This window comes from Neocloeon triangulifer, unplaced genomic scaffold (assembly GCF_031216515.1).
Source record: "Neocloeon triangulifer isolate White Clay Creek 2 clone unplaced genomic scaffold, ASM3121651v1 ptg000006l, whole genome shotgun sequence".
Lineage (NCBI taxonomy): Eukaryota > Metazoa > Arthropoda > Insecta > Ephemeroptera > Baetidae > Neocloeon > Neocloeon triangulifer.
In genome coordinates this window covers 1,632,010-1,655,605 of record NW_026775549.1, presented here as the reverse complement: position 1 = coordinate 1,655,605, position 23,596 = coordinate 1,632,010, and the positions used below count along the sequence as shown (strand labels likewise).

General features: G+C 41.9%; 6 protein-coding genes across 9 annotated transcripts; 5 read left to right on the top strand and 1 right to left on the bottom strand.

The window, feature by feature from the left end:
* Nucleotides 1–135: 135 nt before the first annotated feature.
* Nucleotides 136–4,298, top strand: LOC132194210 (GATOR complex protein WDR59). 2 transcript variants are annotated; one of them, XM_059615359.1, is made up of 14 exons: nucleotides 136–425; nucleotides 479–661; nucleotides 720–924; nucleotides 977–1,260; nucleotides 1,313–1,472; nucleotides 1,528–1,662; nucleotides 1,725–2,065; nucleotides 2,120–2,345; nucleotides 2,406–2,626; nucleotides 2,811–3,299; nucleotides 3,385–3,414; nucleotides 3,532–3,716; nucleotides 3,771–4,024; nucleotides 4,085–4,298. In XM_059615359.1, the coding sequence occupies exons 1-14, from the start codon at nucleotides 369–371 to the stop codon at nucleotides 4,222–4,224; spliced, it is 2,910 nt and encodes a 969-aa protein (XP_059471342.1). In that variant the 5' UTR covers nucleotides 136–368; the 3' UTR covers nucleotides 4,225–4,298. The 2 variants fall into 2 exon arrangements, with proteins under 2 accessions (XP_059471342.1, XP_059471344.1); XM_059615361.1 differs by lacking the exon at nucleotides 3,385–3,414.
* On the bottom strand, nucleotides 4,039–5,701 carry LOC132194218 (uncharacterized). The gene is made up of 2 exons (XM_059615371.1): nucleotides 5,543–5,701; nucleotides 4,039–5,388 (listed from the first exon to the last, which is right to left on the bottom strand). The coding sequence occupies exon 2, from the start codon at nucleotides 5,376–5,378 to the stop codon at nucleotides 4,293–4,295; it is 1,086 nt and encodes a 361-aa protein (XP_059471354.1). The 5' UTR covers nucleotides 5,379–5,388; nucleotides 5,543–5,701; the 3' UTR covers nucleotides 4,039–4,292.
* A 15-nt stretch (nucleotides 5,702–5,716) lies between these two features.
* LOC132194209 (E3 ubiquitin-protein ligase RBBP6) lies at nucleotides 5,717–11,019 on the top strand. Its single transcript, XM_059615358.1, has 12 exons — nucleotides 5,717–5,877; nucleotides 5,969–6,168; nucleotides 6,480–6,567; nucleotides 6,634–6,679; nucleotides 6,942–6,983; nucleotides 7,049–7,137; nucleotides 7,200–7,317; nucleotides 7,394–7,688; nucleotides 8,243–9,146; nucleotides 9,367–10,271; nucleotides 10,327–10,592; nucleotides 10,654–11,019. Exons 2-12 carry the CDS (start codon nucleotides 6,003–6,005, stop codon nucleotides 10,966–10,968), a joined length of 3,234 nt encoding a protein of 1,077 aa, XP_059471341.1. The 5' UTR covers nucleotides 5,717–5,877; nucleotides 5,969–6,002; the 3' UTR covers nucleotides 10,969–11,019.
* A 465-nt stretch (nucleotides 11,020–11,484) lies between these two features.
* LOC132194482 (cap-specific mRNA (nucleoside-2'-O-)-methyltransferase 2) lies at nucleotides 11,485–17,299 on the top strand. 3 transcript variants are annotated; one of them, XM_059615785.1, is made up of 7 exons: nucleotides 11,485–11,611; nucleotides 11,667–11,825; nucleotides 12,716–13,060; nucleotides 13,124–13,708; nucleotides 13,842–14,652; nucleotides 17,026–17,118; nucleotides 17,163–17,299. In XM_059615785.1, exons 2-7 carry the CDS (start codon nucleotides 11,694–11,696, stop codon nucleotides 17,195–17,197), a joined length of 2,001 nt encoding a protein of 666 aa, XP_059471768.1. In that variant the 5' UTR covers nucleotides 11,485–11,611; nucleotides 11,667–11,693; the 3' UTR covers nucleotides 17,198–17,299. The 3 variants fall into 3 exon arrangements, with proteins under 3 accessions (XP_059471768.1, XP_059471769.1, XP_059471770.1); XM_059615786.1 differs by having other exon boundaries at nucleotides 11,502–11,577; XM_059615787.1 differs by having other exon boundaries at nucleotides 11,508–11,611; nucleotides 11,669–11,825; nucleotides 17,026–17,166.
* LOC132194485 (uncharacterized) lies at nucleotides 17,220–18,931 on the top strand. The gene is made up of 2 exons (XM_059615789.1): nucleotides 17,220–17,402; nucleotides 18,791–18,931. Exon 1 carries the CDS (start codon nucleotides 17,220–17,222, stop codon nucleotides 17,394–17,396), a length of 177 nt encoding a protein of 58 aa, XP_059471772.1. The 3' UTR covers nucleotides 17,397–17,402; nucleotides 18,791–18,931.
* Nucleotides 18,548–23,566, top strand: LOC132194415 (peroxidase-like). The gene is made up of 9 exons (XM_059615670.1): nucleotides 18,548–18,558; nucleotides 18,791–19,603; nucleotides 20,687–21,357; nucleotides 21,817–22,125; nucleotides 22,181–22,351; nucleotides 22,400–22,552; nucleotides 22,607–22,781; nucleotides 22,831–23,109; nucleotides 23,165–23,566. Exons 1-9 carry the CDS (start codon nucleotides 18,548–18,550, stop codon nucleotides 23,496–23,498), a joined length of 2,916 nt encoding a protein of 971 aa, XP_059471653.1. The 3' UTR covers nucleotides 23,499–23,566.
* Nucleotides 23,567–23,596: the final 30 nt, after the last annotated feature.

The following is a 23,596-nucleotide window of genomic DNA, read 5'->3' as shown; positions in this document are numbered from 1 at the left end:
TTTGAAAATTAAATTATACTTTTGTTTCATTTTTAAATTAATAAAAAAAAAACTAAATCTGTGCATTGCGGCCCTTTTGTCCCTACAGATTGCGCGCCATCGATTTCTTTCATCCCCTCCCGACTCCAACATCGCGGTCCGCCCATTTCACAGGTGACGTTTGTTTGTGTTCCTGCCAGTAATTTTTTCAAAATCATCTCCACTATGAAAACAAATGCTGTGCAAAATGTAATTAGAAAAAGCATTGCTTGTTTACGTACGATCATTTAAACTTGGCATTTTGAGCCACGGATGGTGGTTCTTGGAAGGCGAGGATTCCACTTCTGAAGCCTTTTTTCATTCTCTAATTTCTTTTGACACGTCCGAAAATGGCCACACGGTGTTGGAGCAATGATTCGATCGTCGCCGAACACAAAGACCTGCAGGTCGGTATTTCACGTAGAAAAATATTCAGTAAAAAAAAATGATTTGTAAACAGGCGAGTGCGATGGCCGTGGACCAGAGCGGCACGCTTGCGTTGCTGTACGGCCGACGGTACTTGGCCGTCGTCAATTTGGACGAGCCGACGGAAACGCTGAAGAAAGTCCTGCGCCAGAGCAAGTACGAAGTCGGCACCGCAGACTGGAATCCCGCTTCTTCGCACGGCCAGTTTGCTTTCTCAGTATTTTACCTCGTTTAAAATTAAATTCTGGAAGATAAAATCTTATAAACAATTTTAGAGCAATCAAAAAGTTGAGGTGCTGCGATGGACAAACAGCGACTTCACCACCGAACACTCTTTGAAGGCGCACACGAGGGTGGTCGCCGACCTCCAGTGGCACAGAACTGACCCCAACTTGCTCGCCACTTGCTCTCTGGACACTTTTCTGCACATTTGGGACTTGCGGGATCTTCGTCGGCCGGCGCTGTCCCTCTCTGCAATTGGTAAAATTTGTCTACTTATGCAAATTAATTTTCAAGGCAATTTTATTTCAAGTTGGAGCAAGTCACGTCAGATGGAACTGGACTTCCAAAGACATTTTGGCGTCGGCTCATGACGGCGATGTGAAAATCTGGGACCAAAGAAAGGGCACCGCTCCCTTTCAATACGTCTCAGCGCACTTGGCCAAAATTCACAGTCTCGACTGGAACCCCAATTCAGAAAACCATCTCGTAACCTCCAGTCAGGATTGCACTGTCAAATTTTTTGACGTCAACAGCCCAAGAAGGGCTGAAAGTGTTTTGACTTTTTCCTTTCCAGTTTGGAGAGCCAGACATGCCGTAATAATTAGTCTATTCTAACAAATTTTTTATTGATAAAATTTGATCACAGCCGTTTGGAAATGGGCTCGTTACCGTGGTTGTATCTCCGCTACGAAGGGAAGAAAACAGTCTGCTGCTGTGGAATATTGAAAATCAGGCTGCCCCTGTCCACACATTTGTTGGACACACAGACGTTGTTCAAGAAGTTGCTTGGAGGAAGCAAAAAGATGGTATAAATTATTCGGATCAATAATTGAACTTAAATTTATTTCTCACCTTAATTAGACAACCACGATTTCCAACTTGTAACTTGGTGCAAAGACCAAAGCTTGAGAATTTGGCGAATCGAGCCATCTCTGCAAAAACTATGCGGACATTCACCAGCTGAGCCCAATGAAGAAGCAAAGGAAATAATTTTAGGTGTGTGCCTTTTTTTAAAAAAAGATTGTATATTTTTTAACATTTAAAATAAAATTCTTTAGATAATGAAATACTGACTGACCCTGTCGAGAGCCAAGAGGCTGTCGTTGAGGACCCATCACCTGAGCCCACAGAAATAACCACCCCAATTATGTCATCGCCCTCCCAAGCACCAAAAACGCTCCAGCAAGAATTTTCGCTAACCAACTTCAACATACCCAATGTTCGAGTCGATGAAATGGATGCAGTCGCTCGAACCTGCATTGTTACCGCAACCATAAACACTCACGTAGCTGTACTGCTCTTTTCCTTCCCACCTGGTTACCCATTCAACTCCTCACCTACCTTTCAACTCATCAAAGGTTCAACAATAGACGCTTCAGTCCAAGCAAAAATTTTGAAGGTAATTTTTCACTTAAAATAATTTTAAATTTCCTATCTGATTTTATTTTGCCAGGCCGTTAAACAGACTGCCCAGCAGAGGGTGCGGAAAAACAAATCATGCCTAGAGCCCTGCCTGCGAACTCTCGTTTCTAGTCTGGAATCATTAGTATTGACTGAAGACACCTCTGGCAACAATGACTTTATGTCGCAGTATCTCGAACCTACCAGTGTGTACGGCTCGTTTAAAGACGCCTATATTCCGTTCCCTCGAAGTTCGGGAGTAGCATTCTGCAGTGCTGGTAAAAAGAAGAAGCTTGAAGATTAAATAAAAGATTTCTAACCTAAATTTCCTACACCAGGTCTCTTGGTTTGCTTTGGCCAGCCTGGAAATCTCTCGCGCCGAGTTTCAGTTCGGTCAGAGTCTAGTGCAACGCCGCGCTCCCTCTCAGCACTTGGACCTGCATCAGCAGCGTTTGTCTCGGTCGGATCAATCCCGCCATTGTTTGCACAAGCAGGCGGAGGGAATGGATCGCAGGTGCCAGAAGCTCAGGGCATTACCAGCTTTTACTTTCCTGACAGGGTGAGCTAACTTTTCTTTTGATATTTAAAGTTTTTGTTAGTGTTTATAAATTTTTTTTATGTTTTTGCATTTATATAACTAAATCAAGATTTACAAAATCTGTGCATATTAACATAATAAATAATTCTTTAATCACCTGTTTGAATGAATTTAATAAAATTAATTTGAGATATTTTATTTCCAGCAAAGAGCCAGAAGTAAAGGACGCAATTCAGCCAGCGGCCCTTCCACTCACCGAGGCAGCGTTGCAAAACCATCCAACAAAATCTCTGTCACAATTTATGACTCGGCTGGACTTCTTTTTGTGCACCGGGAGTTGGCTGAAAAGTATAAGCTGAAGGGTCGAGACACGGCCGAAGTCTGCCACCACAATGCAGGCGTTGCCCTTTCAGCAGGCCGCAAAGACCTGGCCCAAGTTTGGCAGCTGGCCGCCTTGGCCGCAGCTACCCCGCCCTTGCCTCTACCACTCGCTTCTCATTGGAGCGAAAACGACGAAGACTCTCCGTCAGCCTGGGCAGCCCACCCCTTTGGTAGGGCCATGATCGAGGCCCTCATCCAGCACTACGCCATTCAATGCGATGTGCAGACGGCGGCCATGCTGAGCTGCATGTTCGGCAGCCGAACGGAAAACCTCCCGGGCCACAGAAAGAAAATCCCAAATGCAAATGTTTCGGTAAGTTAAAGTACAAAATCAAGGGCCAAACTTTTCTTGCATTTCACGGTGCTGGGCTTAAATTGGAAATTTTTTCTCTCTTTAGCGGCTTACGTCTGGCAAGTGGTGTTTGAAGGTAAGCCTCTCGCATGAATGCCCGTGTCTCTGTTGTTGCTTGCTTTCCTAACCCTTCCGCTTTGTGTGCGCTGGAATTTTCGTGGAAATTTTGCTCATTTCAAAATGCATATTGCAGCCCGGCGGTTCCCCATATCACACTGTGCACCCTGCTGACACGTCTCTTGAAGGCTGGAATTTCCACATGCTGAAGCAGAATCGTTCAAACTCGTGGTCCGACTCGCTGGACGAGATCAAACTTTTGACCTCCACGTCGGAAACAACAGATCCGGCGCGGATGGAAGAAATTGAATTATCTCATAGGTAAAATTTGATAAATATTTTAAAATAAAATTTTATTTTCTTCCTAAACTCTAGCAAAATGTTGGATGAGAAAAATTCGGAACTTCATGACTGCTTTAAAAGGGTTTACGCAGAGATTTTGTACCGCTGGGAATTACTTGAGGCCAGAGCCCAAGTGCTCAAGTACGTCAGCACAAACATCGAAGTGCACAAGGGCGTCGAATTTCTCACCGACTGCCTTCATTGTTCGAAACCCGCGCAAGGACCCAGCTGTATATTTTGCAAGCGACTAGCTCTGCAGTGTGCGATTTGCCATGTTTCTGTTAGAGGTAATTAAAATTGCTTTTCTTTCTTTCTTGAACGTATTATTTATTAATCTCATAATTCAGGATCAGCCAACTTTTGTTTGGTGTGCGGACACGGAGGTCACACCCAGCACATGACAAGCTGGTTTGCCAAAGAAAACCAATGCCCCACTGGTTGTGGGTGCAAGTGTCTGAAGGACAGTGGATCTATCCTGGAACCATAATGTCTGTGATAAGGAAAACCTGTATTTCTCATTGTTCTCTGTCAAAGCAAGATATTAAATTTTAACTATCACAATTTAAATTCTTCTAGCTGTTTGCATCCTTGCAAAGCAAATTCCCTGCCTTGCATTACATAATTGATTGCAGATATGCCTTTTGGTCCCAGGCACTTTTCCACTATATCCCGGGTCAAAGGTCGGAACACGACCATGTCACACTTGATGCCGTTCACGCTGAGCAACTTCTGCACCTTGAGGCTCCTTTCAAGCACAATTTCCTGGTAGTCTTCAACTGTCTTCAGATTTTCTAATCCTACAGCGTTTTCAACCCCTTCGTTCAGGGCTTTAGCGGCCAAAACTGGCAAAAATATTATGCCTTTGATTCCTTGTCTGGAGATTTGCTTAATCAGTTCTGTTGCTTTTAAAATGTCACTTTCGTTGATGATCGTCTCTAATTGGATCACATTTAGATCAGTTCGTTTGCAGATCGGCCAGTTGTGGCCAAACAGAAGAAATGAAGATGAGATGCAGGTCGGTCCTGCTTGAGCGTGAAATTCTGCAGTCATAATTTGGGCGACCAGGTCCTTTCCCACTCCAGGACCTCCACTCAAGAGAATGACGTTGAGATCTCCTTCGAGTGCAGTTCGGTACATGGCTGTGAATTTCTTGAGCACATCTTCTATCACTTTGTCCTGGCCAAACACCTGTTTCTCCAGGGCTGATTTGTAGGAACCAATTTTGGGACTGCTTATTTTTCGGTCTTCAATCAGAGTTATTGACACAAGTAACGCACATATGACACTGGTTACGATTGCGAGGAACAGGAACAAGATTTTCAAAAACAACTTGTAGATTGCAGTCTTTTCCTCTTCTTTGGGTTCTTTGGAAGACAATGATAGTTTTGCACTATCTGCCTTTCTGTTCCTGACCATTACTTTCTCCTTACGACTGCTTTTCCGAGGTGTTCTGAGAGCAGGGTCTTCTTTGTCGAAATCTTTTAAAGGTGTTCTGAAAGCAAGTACTTCTTTCTCCAAATCCTTTAAAGGCGTTCTGAAAGCGGGGTCTTCTTTGTCTGAATCTTTTGACCAATCAATAAATGACGCCGATTTAAATGATGAAAATGATCTTCGCGATTTTGTAGAATCTGGAGTCTCCATTTGAATTTATCTGGAAAAAATTGAAAATAATAAGAAAGCTGAGAAAAATATATAATGGGAGCAGTATTGGAGGAAAATTAAAAACAAAATTAATCAAGACAATCAAAAACACAAGAATGAATGACAAAACGCAGCCAAACTTCACAAATTTTGTTTTTTCTTACCATATGTATAAAAATTAAGGAACGAAGGTTCAGGTGTGTCTATCACAGACTTTCGATTAGATCATTAATCAAATTAAATTATTACATAAATTCAGACTAATCCTTTTTGTTGTTGTCCCTGCTGCAAGTTTACGTAAAATTCAAAATTCCCTCTGTTTTGAATTTTGCAAAGCTGTTGACCGAACCGAGTGCAGCGCCACTATGAGCAAACGCTGCGGGAAACAACAAAACATCGAGGCCTGCCTGCATGAAAACAACTTGAACTTGAAGATGGCTGAGTGTGTTAGTGATTTAGTGATTTAAGTTTTTATTATCTTCCGGACCTCCGAAACTCTGTAAGTTCTTTTAAAAGTGTTCATGAATTTCATTTGTCCGCGTCGACAGCATTTTCTCTGCTAGAATTCGCGAATCAAGTTGATTTTTCAGTTTCAGAACTTAGCGTGACGATTGCCGGCTCACCATGTCCGTGCATTACAAATTCAAGTCGGCGCTCGATTTCGACACGGTCACTTTCGACGGCCTTCACATCTCGGTCGGCGAATTCAAAAAGTCCGTCTGCCATCAAAAGCGATTCGGAAAAACAACCGACTTCGACCTTCAGGTCACAAATGCTCAAACCAAGGAAGGTGTGTTTATAACAACAATTGAAATCAGCGAAATTTCCAGCACAACAATAGCATTACAACCATAGTCACTAAAATAATCTGCCTTATTGTTTTCAATTTTTGATAGTGCAATGATAAACATCACCGGCTGTAAAGAATTTTGAAGGTTAAACTTTTACGTAATTGCCATTTTGCATTTTGCGAGATTTTAAACATAAAATGTCAGCAAAGCTATTTCAAAATGCATGATTATTATATCAAATTCTAAAACCAACTTGAAATTCTCAATATATTTTTGTAAGAAATTAGATTAAATTTTAACTCATTCTCAGTGTACGGAGATGACTTGACGCTGATACCGAAAAATACGTCATTAATTGTGGCCAGAGTTCCTCTAACTGCTCACCAGAAACGGATATGGTAAATAAATAGACCAATGGCGAATGCAATAACAAATATTCTAATTTTGCTTCATCCTTACCCTAGGGCACGAGAGGCGGCTGCGTCATCGCAAGCGCTAAACAAGGCGACAGTATGTGCTTTTGAGTGTTTTAATTTCTCTTTTTCAGTGTGTAGAACACAAAAAAATAAATTTCACCTTATTTTTTTGAGAAATATTTGGATTATCAGTGAAGCCGAGTCCCTTCCTCACTTTCATGCTTTCCATTCTTTATTTTTGTACTTTACATGTAAATGCACTTGTGAGCTCTAAATGAATGTAACAATAAATCGATCACGTTTGGAGAGTTGCTCACGATTGCATAATTTGACCCTTGTTTTTGATGTACCTACAGGCGGATGACAGTCAGGATCAAGGCCATTCCAGACTGGTCAAGGTACGAATGCAAAATGGTTTTCTTGCTTAGCATTTCATTTAAAATAAATCTCCTTTTGTCCGCAGACTGGGGACCTTTCGAGTGTGGATGCAAGCGAAGAGGACAAAATAAAGGCCATGATGAAACAGGCCACCTCTGATTACGACCCTAGCAAGTGAGTTGGTTTTTCTTGTTATAAAAATTAACTTCTCTTCTTATTTTCATGTTTTAAATTAGCTACATGAGGATCAAAGGTTCGAGCCAAATAGGGGAGGTGCCTGGCCACTACCGTTGCCATCGATGTCACCAAAGCGGCCACTGGATAAAAAATTGTCCACTGACGAAAGAGTTCGGGGTAAGTTGAAGCAAAATTTAATTTAATTATGATAACTTTTTCCTTGACCTGATTGAATTTTATATTTTGTCTGCAGGAACCACTGGCAGAAGTGAAGAAAAGCACAGGCATTCCGCGGAGTTTTATGGTGCCGGTGGCAGGTCCACTCGTTCCAGGCGCCATGATAACACCAACTGGTAGCTACGCTGTGCCAGCAATAGACCACGAAGCGTACCAGGAGCAGAAGAAGGAGCGGCCGGCGTTTGAGGAGGGAGAATGTCCTGTCGAGGTCAAACCCGAGCTCCCTGAAGACCTGGTCTGCAGCATATGTGAGGATTTGCTCACCGATGCTGTCATGATACCTTGCTGCGGCAACTCGTTTTGTGATGAATGTAAGTGCCCTTGCGCCCTTCAAAGTCATTCTTGTCGAATAGAATACAAAATAAATATCCTGTTACGGTAATTTTAACACAGAACAACCTACTTAAAAATTTCTGTTTGCCCCCTTCTTGCATTTTGCAATAAAAGCTTTTTGCTGTGATACCATTTTCAAACAAATTTATATAAATTGGACATATAACTTTCCTTGTTTTATTGAAGTTGCTGTTAGAATTGGATTATTTGACTTAATAATAAAATATATTAATTGAAGACTAAATGTCTAAATAAACTTTCATTTTTTTCCTAAGTTGAGAGGGAATTTATTCGGGGTGCATTGCTAAATTAAATAATTGAACAAAATCATTTAGTTAGTAAAACTTACTTTGTTGTTAATTAAAACTAATTGGGTAAAATAATCTAATAAATTTATTAATTTACTTCATTAGGTATTTACTGTGTTGATGGCTTCTTATTAAAAACACTATATTACTTAGATTGAAGTTGGAAAATTGTGTACTTAGACACTATTCAAACTGTTAACCATGAATTTTACTGCCTGTTTCAGGCATTCGAAGCGCTCTTTTAGAGAGTGAGGAACACGAGTGTCCGGACTGTAAGGACAAAGGTGTTTCACCTGACACATTACTGCCCAACCGCTTCCTCAGGAATTCAGTTGCCAAGTTCCGTAATGACACCGGCTACAGCAAACCTCTCCGACTCCCAATGCTATTCCCCGAACACGTCAAAATGCAATCCCCAGTGAAAGAAGAAGAGACCAAAGAGGAGACATCTCCAAAATTGGATCCTATCTCGAGGACACCGACGCCCAAGTCTGAGGAGCCACCAGAAAGGGAGCGAGATATGACCCCCGATTCTCGGCTGGACGAGCGGAGCCGCACCCCACCCAGACGGCGATACCGAGAGGACACCCCTACCCATGACGAACCCCTCCTCTCCATGAACCCAATGCCCCCATCCTCAACCCACCTCTTGGAACGACCAGTGGGTCCGCTAATGTCCTACCACGCGCCTCCTCCTCCCGGGGTGGACGACCATTACGTTCCCAACTACCCCCCTCCAGGACCACCACCCCAAGGTCCCCCTCCCATGGCTTACGGCCAAGGTCACCGTCCTCCTTTCAGGGGCCAGAGTGGCCAGTATTACGGCCGCAGAGAGCCAGAGTTCAATAATTACCCTTATGAAGGTGGACGACCCTTCCGACAGCAGCGGTTTGATCGACCGCCTCTCATCGAGGACCCGCTGGATGCCTTCAACCGCATCCTGAGGGAAAAGGATGAGCAAAGGCGAAGGCGCCGGGAAAGGTCTTTTTCACCCCAGAGGCAGATGAGGAGGTCGAGGTCACCCAAGGCCAGATCACCCAGGTCACGGTCACCTAAGTTGCGAAGGTCGCCACCCCCGTTGATGGGCATGAAGAGAAAGACGCCTAATAAGAAATACTCCCGGTCCAGGTACGTTTAACTTAATTTGCCTTGATTTAAATTAATTCCACGAACAAGAGAAGAGAAACTTCAATATTTTTATATTGAATTAGCTTGTGGTTTTAACATATTTATTTTACAGGTTTAATATCATAATGTGAGTCTTAATCCATAATCTTTTTATTCCATATTATATATTCCAATAAAATTAACTTCCAAAACTAATTCTTTTTCTGCAAAATGTTTACAGATCACGATCACCCATCATGCGTCGCCAAAGGTCAAGGTCTTTCTCCATGTCCCCAAGCCCGACCAGGCACATGCGTCCGCTTGCTCTCCGACCCAGCAGACACTCAAGATCTCCACCTCCTCACATTCGCTACGCAGACAGGCCTGATAAATACATGGAGCGGCCGGAAAAGCACATGGATAAGTACATGGATAGATCAGACAAGTACATGGATCGTGGGCCAAAGTACTTAGACAGGCCAGACAAGTACATGGAAAGGCCGGACAAGTTCATCGATAGACCGGACAAGTACTTGTTGGAGCGGCCGGATAAGTATTACGAGAAGCCTCCGGAGAAGTATGTGGACAAATACGCAGTTGAAAAGTATCCTGAGAGGCACGAGAAATTCGTAGAGCGGCCTGAGAAGTTTGTCGAACGTCACGAAAAACATTCCCGTTCTCGAGCAGTGGAGGATCACAAGCCATTCAAGCGGCATGAGAAGGAGCGAGTGCCGCCCAGGGAGGTTGAAGAGCGCGAAGTCCACAGGGAGCCAGAGAGTAGCGAAAGACTGCACAAAGAGCCTGAAAAGTTTGTGGTTGAAAAAGAGGAAACGCCGAAGAAGGACATAGAGGACTTCAGGACTCTGTTAAACATTAAAAAGGCAAAGCATGATTCGTCTGCCAAAAAGTCGTCGCCCGAACCCGAGGAGAAAAAGGAAACTAAAACAAAAGAGAAAAAGAAAAGGAGGGAGAGTGTGGGCTCTAAAAAGAAGAAACACAAGGAAAAGGACAAGGAGAAGAAAAAGAAAAGCAAAACACCGAAAGTTTCCAAAGGAGAGGACGAGGAGGAAAAACAGCAAGGTGAGGCACCCGACACTACAACTGCCGAGGAGGAACCAAAGGACGAGCCAGAACCAGTCAAAGAGGGTAAGGCTTTGCTGAATCAAAAATATTTAATCAATTAATCATTTAATTCTTGTAGTTGCAGAGCCGCCTAAGGTTGAGGAAAAGGCAGAAGAGCCTGCTAAGCCAGAAATTTTACCTGAGCCCTCCAAATGGGAGCATAGCGAAGAAGAACAGGAAACCTCCAGAGAGGAGCCTGCAAAGTGCCAAGAGGAAGAAAAGTCTGTCACTGTGGAGGTGTTAAAGAGAGCGGAAAATGCCATCTTCAAGAAGGCCATCAACGCCATCCGACCTGAGAGGAAAGTCTTTTTAGATGCAAAGGCACCAGAAGATATCCAAGTAAATGTGAGCGTACAAAATTTCTGAATGTCAAATGTTCTCATTATTGTAATTTTTCTATTATCAGATTACAGTTGAGGAGCCCGTAGTTAACAAAGTGGAGAAGGTTGTTAAAAAAGCAGAAAAGAGGAAATCAACTGATGAGCCGGAGACAGAGACGAGCAAAAAGAAGAAGCACAAGAAAGAAAAGAAAAAGAGGATCAAGAAAAAGACTAGTTCGTCATCAAGTGGCAGCAGTTCCGACTCAGAGGAGCACAAAAAGAAGAAGAAGAAGAAAAAGAAGGCCAAGAAGAAAAAACATCACAGTACAGAAGATAGTGAATCGTCTTCTGAGGAGGAAAAGAAAACCAAGAGGAAGAAAAAGAAGAAACACAAGAAATAAAAAAAAATTATCTTAATTCCCGATTTTGTTGTAGATTGAATAAAACGCAAGTCAAATGTAATACTCCTTGATTTTTCTTCAATTGCAACTTCAGTCTTTTAGATTTCATTTAATTGACAAATACTATGAAAATTTGTAAATCATTGAAAATCCTTAAAAAATCAGTTCTTCAACTCCATACTAATCAACAGTTTAATTTTTTATGCGAACGAATGCAAAATTTATTTAATAAGAGATTCAGCATAAAGTTGCTGCATAAAATATTTCACTACTGGTATCATTTTTATATGATATTTAAAGTTTAAAAAATGAAATGACAACATATCTGAATACTCACAACCCTCAACAGAACTTCATAGTTCCTTTATTAAGCGCGCGTTTGTTTCTGAAACATTGACGCTTGTCCCTGTGCGTTAATTCACCGCACCGTGTATTCTGCTAAAAATGTGTTGAACGGCGCCGGCGGCTAAACGTTCATGTTGGTATGGCTGCAGTAAAGTTGGCAACATAAATGCAGGCATTTGAAGCCAAAAGAAGTTTGAAGCCGGACTCAAGTCCAACCAAAACAAAACAAGCCAGAGACAAAAAACTGGTAGCGGGACTTTGCATGTAGGAAGACAGCCCCTTAGATTTATTGATGACAGTATCTAAAATCTTTATATTAATATATCAGTTATTATAGTGTCTTATTTTTCCAGAGATAATTTTCAATTGCCATAATTATCATGGACTTTGAGGTGAATCGACAGTTCAACAAAATATTCCAATTGCGATATGACGCTGACAACTTCACCCCACCAAAAGAACTTGTTTTTGAAGATACTGATGATTGCCTGGATGGCTGCGATCATTTACGGGTATGGTTGACTTGCAATTCTGGGCCACTTTCAATTCTGGGCCATCAAAATGAGTTTTTCTTGAGAAAGCACAAAACTTGGGGATGGTAACTGTTGTTTTGCAATGTGCAGTGGTTCCTTACATTATCTATTGTTGTTTTTTACAATAACTCCCCTAATTATATAAAAAATTATGTAGTAAACATCTAAAAGAAATGGGAAGTTTAGAGCAATGGATATTTGCAAAATTTTCGCATCCAATGTTTTATATTAATAAATTAAAATTTTTTAGTTAAAAGCTTTTGTTTAATCTTTTGATCATTCAATCTTCAAATTAAGTCAAATTTCACAGCGATCCGTGTATTAAATATTTAATAATTACTTGTTTTTTCTCAGGTGGGGGCCCAGAATTGTGAGGGATACTTTCAATTCTGGACCATTTAGTTCACTACATAGGGTTCATAGAAGGGCGGCCCAGAATTGTGAGTTTTACTTTCAATTCTGGGCCATTTGTTTTATCATGTAAAAAAGACGGTCCAGAATTGAAAGTAAGTGGCCCAGAGTTGTGAGTGCCACTTTCAATTCTGGGCCTTTTGTTTTTATCACAAGATGGTCCAGAATTAAAAGGAAGTGTGGCCAGAAATGAAAGTTAGTGGCCCAGAATCAAAAGTTACAAGGATATCGAAATTCTTAATTTATTCCAATAATCTGATAAATTGTAATTAATTGCATATTCAGAAATGGTTTAAATAAAGGTAATCCCTGTTATTTGTATACAACCACATTCCCCTCTGTTGTAAATATTTAGAAAATTGCCAATTTGAAAAAAGTGGCCCAGAATTGCAAGTCAACCATATGTAAATTTTTCCAACTCAACGTGAATTCTCATAAAAAAAAAATTAATTTTCCAGTCTGCTCGAATTCAACTGGAGACCACAAAGTCCAGGTTGAACTTTTTAAATCTTAATAAGTGGCATGAACACACAAAGTTCATCAATCCTGCTGGCAAGGTAAAATGGTTTGTGCAGAAAACATGCGACCCAGAACTGCTGACCCAAGCTTGGCTCAAATTTTACCAAATCTTGGACACTTTTGATCTCTTCAGCCAATGTATTGAAAGAAGCGACGATAAAGAGCATTCGGCAATATTGAGTCAAGAAGATGAAATATTCAGAACGCTGCATTTGTGTGAAGCTCCTGGTGCGTTTGTCACTGCCCTCAACCATTACATTAGAACGAATAATGATAATCTTAAGGTATGATTAACAAAATTAATTTAGTTAGAATACTAAAATTAAAATATATCTTAATTTTTACAGTGGCATTGGAAGGCGTCTTCTTTGAATCCTCATTACGAAGGCAACGATGGCACTACTATGGTTTCGGATGATAGATTCATTGTTCGAACCATTGACAAATGGGACTTTGGTCCAGACAAAACTGGAAATATTAAAGACGAGGACACCAGAATAGCTCTTGGGCACAGGGAGCGGTATCATCTTGTGACGGCAGACGGAAGTGTCGATTGTCAGGAACTGCCTCAACTCCAAGAAGAGACTGTGGCCCAACTGTTGTGGTGCGAAACTGCTGTTGCTCTGCAAAGTCTGTGGAAAGGAGGATCTTTTGTGATAAAAACTTTCACTTGGTTCAGTCCCACCACTTGCAGCCTGCTTTACACGTTATGCGCACATTTCAAGAGAGTGACGGCAATCAAGCCTGTCTGCAGCAAGGAGGGAAACTCAGAGGTTTACGTCGTCTGCCAGGACTTTCAGGGCCTGCCCCTGCGCAACTCAATCAAAAGGATTTGGGAAGCTTGCAAAAAGGAATCTCCAGTTCTGGCATCAATGCCTAATGAATTTTTGCAACGAGTTGCATCGGGAGCCCAATTCTTCTGTGATTTGCAGGTGTGATTTTTTAATTGAAGACTTGGAAACTCGCTAAATTCTTGAGTTCTTTGGGTGTTTCTTTTTAAAAAATTTTTTCAAACCAAATTTAAATAGATAATTTTTATTTTTATTCAATTAATTGTGATTTCAGGTGGAAGCAATTGAAAAGAATATCAGGCTTTACAAAGAAATGCCCAAAAGTGTTGAGCAGAAGATACGAAGCCTGCAGACCAAGATTGCTGAGGAGTTTGTCGAGAGATTTGGCCCGATGAACCGCATTGATGCCACAGTAGCTCCGAGGGACAATTACCGTCATTTGAGTCCACCCAGCTGTCCCTGGTCAAACCACAAAATAAAAATGATGCGAAAATCCCTTACGGAAAAGGACTCGTCAAATGCACAGGAAATTCTTAAAATGATCATCCCTACCATCAGTAAAATCAATCTGAAGACTCCTGCCGTCGTCCCTGTGATCAACGTTGGTACTCGTATCAAATACGGCAAAGTTTTTGAAATTGTGATCAACTCCAAGTTCCTTCCTCCTTGGCTGCTCAAACTTTACCACTTCTGCCGTTTCCTGAATGTGCCAATTGAAAAGCCCGAAGGTGCCTATTTTACTGCCAAGGGAAACTACAGGCCTCGTCTTAAGACAGCCTTGGACGCCCTGGAGAGAGGAAAGGATTTCTGCATCAGCGGCTTTACCCTGCTGACCTATGTAGACGTCGGGATTCTTGTTTTGTTGACTCAACAATTCGACAAGTGTGTCTTAACTGAAGTTACGCCTCTGGGATGCACATTCGAGTTCCACGGCTACAAGGGCTTCAGCGACCAGCTGGCCTGCGCTTTGTCTGTGCCCAACACAAGAGAAATGCCTTATGTGTGCCCATACACTGGAAAGCAGGATGAGGTTAAGATGGAAGTTGTGCAGCTTCTGGAAGTGGTGCCCATCACATCAATTTTATGTAAGTCAAATTTTCATTTATTTATTTTATTTTATTTATTTATTCTCCATTCAGATACAATGAAATATACAATACACAACATCTTACATCAAGTCAAATAAAATTTGATTTGTTTTTGTTTATCAAAAATTACTACTTGGTCATTTCCTGTCTTTACGTTTTTGATGCTGGCCTAAGGAAATAATTCTATTGAACTTTTTCATTTTACGAAAAGATCATGGAAGAGGATGAAATAAATTAAGATGGTGGGGAAAGAATTGCATTTAAATATTATATTTATTTTCTTATTTCTACTATTACAAAGTTCAAATTTTTGGGAGCAATTCCTCAATAGGTTAAAGTTTATTCAACATATAAACACCAACCAAGACCATTTATTAACTCCAATCAAGCTCAATATCATCATTAACTTATTTTTCAACAATAATAAATTAAATATATTTTAAATTTGCAGACGAAATTAAATTTCATCAATATAATTTATTTATATATTTATTATATTTTCATTTCATCCTCAAATATATCTGATTTATTTACAAACTTCAATAAAAAGGAGAACGGAGAAGCCTCATTTGGATTTCTAGCACACAAACGGACAAATTTGGTGGCGATTCATTTTTTTCTTCATATTATTAGGCTGCTAGAGTTTCTATTACAGGATAACTCATAAAATTGAAAATTAATAAGTAATTGGTAATTAAATTTAGTAAAAACTAATGGAAATATCTGATGAATTTTTTTTTGCGAATTTTGCACGATTTATTTGACACATGAGCATATTGGTTGGGAGAAGCAGGCGATCTTTACAAGCCGCCTAAGGTAAATCAGATAATGGAGCTAAAAAAACTGGTCCGCTGATCCGTGACGATTGCGAAAACTGGGTGACTGACGATGGAGTAGGATGATTCAATTACATATTTTTTCGACGGTTTTTCACAATAATTTCACGCTAGTCAAGGGAAAAAAATATGGGAACATCCAAACAAAATAATTTTAATTTTTCAAATAAATAACTTAAAAAAAATTTCTCAAAACATTTTTTATGAGAATGCTGAATAGTAATGAAATCTGTGAAGTTCAAAGTCTTGAAAGATAAATAACCCTTCACCGTGTAATCCGTAGCACACGCCTCTGCTTGAATAAATTGCACTGTATGTACGGTGCTTGGCGGCGGTCGCGGCGTAGGTTGTGCGAATGGTGCTCGGAAATCAATGCGAACAAATAGCGATTGTATGCACGTATGCACATTAGCGTATGCAGTTACTTTTTACACCGACGCGTGTAAAGAGAGCGGCCGCAGCATCTCGCAGTCATTTTTCAATGTAACAGGAATCTTTCAGCAGGGTGCTTCCTTACACCGTCGTGCTGAATAAATGGAAAGAAAACCTCTTGACGGTTAATAATAAAGATGATTCTAACCGTCGCTAGCCGGAATGTTCACTCTTTGCTCAGCAGCCTTGTTAGGCCGCGAGATTAAAGGGAGACAGGTCTAACAAAAAACTAACTGAACGTTTTGTACAAATCATCGTGGGGTGCATTGGTTTAGTTTGCGTACTTATATATTTTGATAAAACGGCATATTTTCGGTGTCCCTGAGCGCCTCCGTCAGACCAACAATATTTTATTTGCGACAAACTAGCAGGAATAATAAATTCGGGACCTAAGGTGTGATCAATAGAGCTGAATTTTGTTAAAATTAAACCTGAGCGCCTCGGTCAGACCTAGAATATTTTATTTGCGACAAACTAGCAGGAATAATAAATTCGGGACCTAAGGTGTGATCAATAGAGCTGAATTTTGTTAAAATTAAACCTGAGCGCCTCGGTCAGACCTAGAATATTTTATTTGCGACAAACTAGCAGGAATAATAAATTCGGGACCTAAGGTGTGATCAATAGAGCTGAATTTTGTTAAAATTAAACCTGAGCGCATTTTTTTTATAAACAAATTTCATTGACCTATAAAACTTTATGTACACTATTATTTAAAGAAGAAGTGACTATTAAATAGTCTTGTATTGAGAGAACCGATTTGCAAATAGTACAAAAAATGCGCCGCTATACGTGCTGAGCACGTCTCTTCCCAGCACCTGGTTTTTTTTTACATGATCCACGTGCTTCATGAGAAAAAATATTGAGGTCAGGTCGAGTCGATGAAACTAATCAAACGTGGCAGCTGGAGATGTTCCGGGCTCGAATTTTAATTATAAAACTCCTTTTCCGTAAATAACATTTTTAATTTTAACCTGGTTTCAATAAACACAAAAATCGTGCGAATCAACAGGTTTCTTATCTGTTGCTACGCGCGCGGCCAGCACAAAAATGTATATACCAGTTTGTAAATAAAAATATACATGTTTGTTTATTTTGGTAGACGGTGACCTGCACCCCCTGGTCGAGCAGGCGAACGAGCAGACGGTGCTGCGTTTGGCGCAGGCGACGCTGGCCCTTTTACCTGAAAATCGAGGTGACCGACTAACTGTTTGACTCAGTGACTTAGTGAAAAAGCAGGTCCTGGTGGGGGTCAGCTGACCGTGTTACTCTAGGCGGCTCATTCAACAGCCGGCCATGGACAAGGACTCTGCTGCCTCCGCTTCCTCCTCGTCCAAGCAGGCGGCCACCGGCGGCGGCAGCGGCCAACAACCGAGACGGGTGCAGGTGACGGCCAAACTGCTTTTCGGCTCCGTCTCCGCCATATCGTCGATGAGCGCGGCCGAGCGCGGCCGCAAAAAGCAGCAGCAGTAAAGTGAGGTAGGAAAGTGACGACGGGCAGTCAGATGTGTGGAACGAACGCTCACACTTGCTTCTTGCACAAACACACACTAACGGTGCAAAATGCAGCAAATTCATCATTCGGGTTAATTGCCGGTGAAAGCAAAAGTCCCGCCGCATTTTGGCTATAAACACGCCAGATGCGCCCAACAGACAGGAAAAACTCGCAAACCCTTTCCTCTGGCGATCTATAAAATCTAGTTTGTAGTTTTTAGTATTATCAATGTTCTTTTTCTACTTGACATATTTCAATTTTTTATTCTTATGAAAGGAAAATTTTTCTGCTGGTAGAAAAATGAAATTCAGAAATTATATTTTTAATAATTTGCAAAAATCAAAATGTGTTGAATAAGGAGAAATTTGAAAAATCAGGTGCTTATCTGGTTGTTAATTCGCGATATAGCTCAATTTTTGTTCCAACCAAGGTTTAAATTTTATGTGATCAAGGGGTTAAATTTAAAAATTAATGTTTCTGTTGAGCTCTTTAAATAATTTTTTTTTGCATAATTTTCAAATTTTCATAGTAATATATGGGGGGTAACTGCAAATCTTCAAGCCAGCCTCTAAAAGAAGATTGAAATAAAGCAATCTGCAATAACTTTGCGTAATAAACTTACAAAGTTTTTCATTTCAAATGGCCCTTTAAATTTTTAAATACTATATAAACCATCTTGAATCTTTTGGAGCCCTTTTGAATTTCTTTGAAAATAAATTATTAAATAGGGATATCAAATATTTTCATGAAATTGAATATTTTTTTTCTAAAATGCTTTTTAATTCTTAGGCCATTTTAAAATTTTTTCCATGTAAATTGGCACCATAAATTAACATGTCATTTTTAATTAAACGCTGTCACAATACGTGTCCTTTTGTTAACAGTCTACGACCGGTAGCGAATTTTATATCCAAACGAGCGTGGCAGCGATTTGCATGCCATTAACACGCCGCTAATTAGTCGGTCATTAACTTAAAACACACGGCAGCAATCAGAGCGCGACGGAGGTGCAATTTTGAAAAAAAATCCCATTCTTCCCGCCGCTCTCCCACAACCTACAACAACGAAAGGGCATTACAGTTAACTCCTTGCTTTTTCCGAAATTACTCATCCCGTCGTCGCTAGGCCGATGGGCTTACGGTACACACTCTTGTGTTTACCATACCATAATGCGTGACTCTCTCGTGAAAGATGCAATCGCTCCCCAATATAATAATCCTCTGAAAATAAAGAGCGTGCGAGCGAGAAAGGCAGGCGGCGGGTGTCGTTGCCTCCTTTCGTCATTTCGCTTCCTGATGCCACTACGGTAACTCGCTTTTCGCACGGCGCCTCGTCCCAACTGACTCTCTCTCTCTTCTCTTCTTGTTCGCAGGTTGCTCCTCTTGCTGCTGTGGTTGGCGGGGCCAGCGCACCCCTTCACCCTGCCGCCCTTCCTCAGCCGCCTCTTCAACTACTCGCCGGCGGTGGAGGTGGAGGGGCGCTCCGACCTCAACCCCACCCCCAAACTAACCCCCGAGGAACCGGAATGGGTGCCCTTGGCTCCTCTGGCGCCCTCGGCCATCACCGAAATCATCCCTCCAGATCGGACCACCCCTTCGGAAGCCACAACCCTCGCCCCGACCTGGCTCCCTGTCAAGTGCCTCCCGGCCAATGACACTCAGGGGCGCCTCCCCACCCGTCTCGACCCGATCGAGGCCGAGGAGGACCCTGCAGAGACCGAATGGCAACTGGTGCCCCTCCCGGATGTCCAGGTGGTGCACCGGATCCCGTGGGACTCGCAGGTCTCCCCCAAATTTGCACAGCACCGCCCCTCTTTTCACTCCCAGAACTTGTATCCCCCGAAAGAATGGCTCTCCAGGCCGGACGAGGTTCGCCCTGAGCCCGAACCTGAACCTGAGCCAGAACCTTTCCCCGAGCCGGAACCCGCGGCCGAACCAGAGCCGGTGTCGGCCTTGGGCTCCACCGTGGTGGTCAAGGCGGCGTCTGAGTTCGGCGTGGAGCAGATGCTGCAGTTGTTCAACGTCACCGAGCCGCAGCTGTACAAAGAGGGCCTCTTTTTGCCCAAGAGGAGCCCCGGGGCCCTGGTGGCCTCGTTCAACTGGCAGCCCGGCAAGGCGCTGCCCCTGGCCAGGTACGCCCACGCGACCCTGCTCGCCTCGGAACACCTCAAGGAGTCGCTCTTCAGGTTGGTTAAAACGAGTTTTGCGTATGGGTTAATGCGCGCGTATCCTCGATCGGTGCAGCCGCTGACTCTTTGGCCCCGTTCGCGCCGACAAGTTTCTAGCACGTTCCGTCCTGCATTACAATTATTATTCTCGTTGAATATATGAACTTATTCTACTCTCGCGCCTGCACCGGTAATGCTGATTTTCGCACACAATACCTCTGAATTTATTTCACCCGTATTATTTAAATAGAGGCTCAGACAGTTTTTTAATCACGAATACTCTCATTTCTTTGCAAAAAATTGCATGTTTGACCCAAAACTGATTGTATTTATTTAAAACATGGGAAGTAAAAAATAGGGCATGCGGGTTTAGTTTTATTGAAAAAGAAATTAGAGCCTATTTACCCCAAGCGTACTCGGCTGAAGTTTATTTAAAGTAAATAACGCAAAGATTGCTGACAATTTATGTTTTCAAGAGTGGTGATTTCTTAATTTCAATCAAAATCAACTTGCACTACCCAATGGTATGCTGGTATAGATACAAACTTTCGCCCAAGTTTGCAAGAGAGTTAACAATATGAAATTTTTTGAAGCAGGCAAAAAGTGTCCTCTGTGCATAGATTTTGCATACTTTACACTTTCTGTCACACAATTAAAGTAACATTCAATTATCAAAAGTTTACTGTGTGAAATATTCAGAATTTTCGTTTTCCTCAAGAGTCGTACATAAAGTTGTATTAAAATCAGGGACGTGATAGCGATTTTCATATAATTATTTCAACTGTAAATTTTTACAATTAAATAATGCAATTTAGAAATTTTTTACTTTTATTTACATAAAGCTTTATTATTTTATCAATTTCTTTTATTTTTCTTATATTGTTCTTATATTCTAATATTTTTTTAAACTAGATTTATTTTATTTGAATTCTTAAACTGAACTGAAGGAGAATATTTTATATTTTGATTTATAAGTTTAGCGTTTGTCTATTTTTACAAGTACATTAATTTAAAATAAAAGCCAGCCATCTTTGGTTTGAAATTTAAATATTTAATGTAAAAATAATTTATTTTATAATTAAATCGCACATTTCATTGCAGACTCACTGGTAACAACCGCGCCAGTCCGTCCAACTCCCTTCTGCGCGAGTGTCCCCTTCGAAAGGGCGACTTTCCGTGCTCGCGCACCCCGCAGCGGTACCGCTCGGCCGACGGTCGGTGCAACAACCCGCGGTTCTCGAACCGCGGGGCGCCGTTCACTCCGTATCGGCGGCTCCTTCCGCCCTCGTACAACGACGGCATCCAGGAGGTGCGGCGCTCGGTGACCGGCGCCGAGTTGCCGAGCGCGCGCACCATCAGCGTGGCGGTTCTGCGCGACCCGCAGGACAAGAAGGTGGCGGACGCGGACAGCAAGGCGTCGCACCTGCTGATGCAGTGGGGCCAGTTCCTCGACCACGACATGATCGCCACCCCGCAGAGCCACGGCTTCAACGGCTCGGTGCCGCTTTGCTGCCGCGCCGACAACTCGGGCGAGCTGCAGCCCAACCAGCGCCACCCCGAGTGCTACCCCATCCCCGTCGACCCCAGCGACCAGCACTACTCCAAGAGAGGGGTCAGGTGCTTGCACTTCGTCAGGTCCGCCCCTGCGCCCAGAGACGATTGTGGTTTCGGCGCCAGGCAGCAGGCAAACGCTGTGACCGCCTTCCTCGACGGCTCCACCATCTACGGCAGCTCCGAGGAGAGGCAGCTTGAGCTGCGCCTTTTCCATCAGGGTAAAGAAATTATTAACATTTGGATGTCAAATTAATTTTAATAAGTAAAATTAAATTGTTAATTGATTGTTAAATGATTTAATTTTTTTGAATTTGTTTTTAAATGTTCAGACCCTGTTATTATTTTGTCAGGTATTCCAAAGAGGGATAAAAAATTTAAAAAAAAAGAACCGCTTCGTTCATAAATAATAATTTAATAAATTAGACCTTAAATAGAATGGAATATTTGGTCGGGAGTCGTCGCATGAAAAAATCATTCTGCAATTATTTCGAATATTCTATCTGTTTAATACTCGCATGAAAACGGCGTGAAAAAACTGATGATTTAAAATTCGTTCACCCATGGGTGTTTTTTTTTGCCTGAAATTATATTTTTTAATCTTAATCTATATTAAGCCAAAAATCAACATTTTTAATCACAAATACAATAAATAATTTTTCACCCTGTTATCGTTTCAGGCCAATTGAACACAATGCCCGGCAAGAAAAGCAAACCCCTTCTTCCTCCAGCTCCTCCCGACGAGCAAGTCGTCTGTCGAGCATCAAAGCGCCACCCCTGCCTGAAAGCAGGCGACCTGAGAGTCAACGAACAACCAGGCCTGACCTCCCTTCACATTCTGTTCCTCAGGGAGCACAACCGCGTTGCCAAAGCTCTGAGCGGCCTCAACCCAACCTGGAGCGACGAGCAGCTTTTCCAGGAGGCGCGACGAATTGTGATTGCCGAAATCCAGCACATCACATTAAGAGAGTTCCTTCCTGTTGTTTTAGGTATTTAAACTACTGAAATAAAAAAATTCATATTAAAGCGCAATCATCCTCTTAGGCCCAGATGTCTACAAAGTGTTTGAATTCAACGGCACCCACACAGGTTATGACGAAACCGTCGACCCGACCATTCCCAATTCTTTTGCTGCTGCAGCATACAGATTCGGCCACTCCTTGGTGCAGGATAAATTTTGGCGCTGCAATGCACTTCACCAGCGACTTCAGCACAGTATGTCTCTTAAATTAAAAGGAACATTTTTATAATTAATTTTTTTAGACAAAACTCTTCACCAAGAACTGGCCCAGCCTGGCATTGTGATGGCTGCAAACACACCGGAGCGCATTTTAATTGGAATGAGTCGTCAACTGGCTCGTAATTCTTACCACACCATGAGCCGCGAACTGACTGATCATTTATTTGAAACGCCTGGTACTTTTATGAATTTATTCTTAGTATAATTTTTTTCAAATAATTTTTTTTCAGAATTCAACCCGGGCCTGGATTTGGCCGCAATGAACATCCAACGAGGCAGGGATCACGGCTTAATGCCTTATAACAGTTGGCGTGAGCCATGTGGTTTGAGGAGAGTCGAAAAGTGGGAAGACCTGACCTATGTCATGTCTTCAAAGCACGCAGCTCTATTGCCGCAACTATATAAGTAATTTTTCTCCGAGTCCACTAGTTTGGGCATTAATTGGGAATTTTAGTCACGTAGATGACATTGATCTCTTTGTCGGCGGTATGGGAGAAAAGCCTGTTCCTGGAGGCTTAGTCGGGCCAACCTTTGCCTGCATCATTGGCCAAACTTTTGCCGATTTACGGGTCGGAGATCGAATGTGGTACGAGGCCGAAAACGAAATGAGCTCTTTCTCGCCAAAGCAGTTGAATGAGCTGAAAAAGGCAAATTTGGCTCGGATTATGTGTGACAACTTGGAAGGTTTGCTGACGATCACTAGATTTCCTATGAAAGCGCACAACAGCCACAAGTAAACTATTTTATTTGTAAATTTGAGCTTTCTTATTTGAACTTTATTTTCCTAGCAATTCCTATGTTCAGTGTGTAAACAAGAAGAAAATCAAAGAAATTGGCCTTGCGCAATGGCAAGAGCTAGTCCCGGGAGACCCCGACGCGGTCGTCATTGAAGATGTGAAGATAAAGCGGACAACCCCAAAGCCAGGACAAAGGCCAGGATTTGCGCAGATGCTGCTAAACAGGTTGCGGCCACGGCCAACTAGGCCCAGGAACAAATTAAAAGAGGGTGACGCTAACCTCCTTGAGGGTATTCAAGTTCAAACGTATTTTCTTAGATCTTTAAATTTTGTAAAGGACGAGCCATGGCCCACCGTTGAAATACCGAAACCAAACTTCAGATGATGTAAAATTGAATGTAAATATTTATTGAAATGTATTTTAATAAACCTTAACTTATTAATTAACTGCGAGTTACATGGAGTTGAATTATATTATTGGTT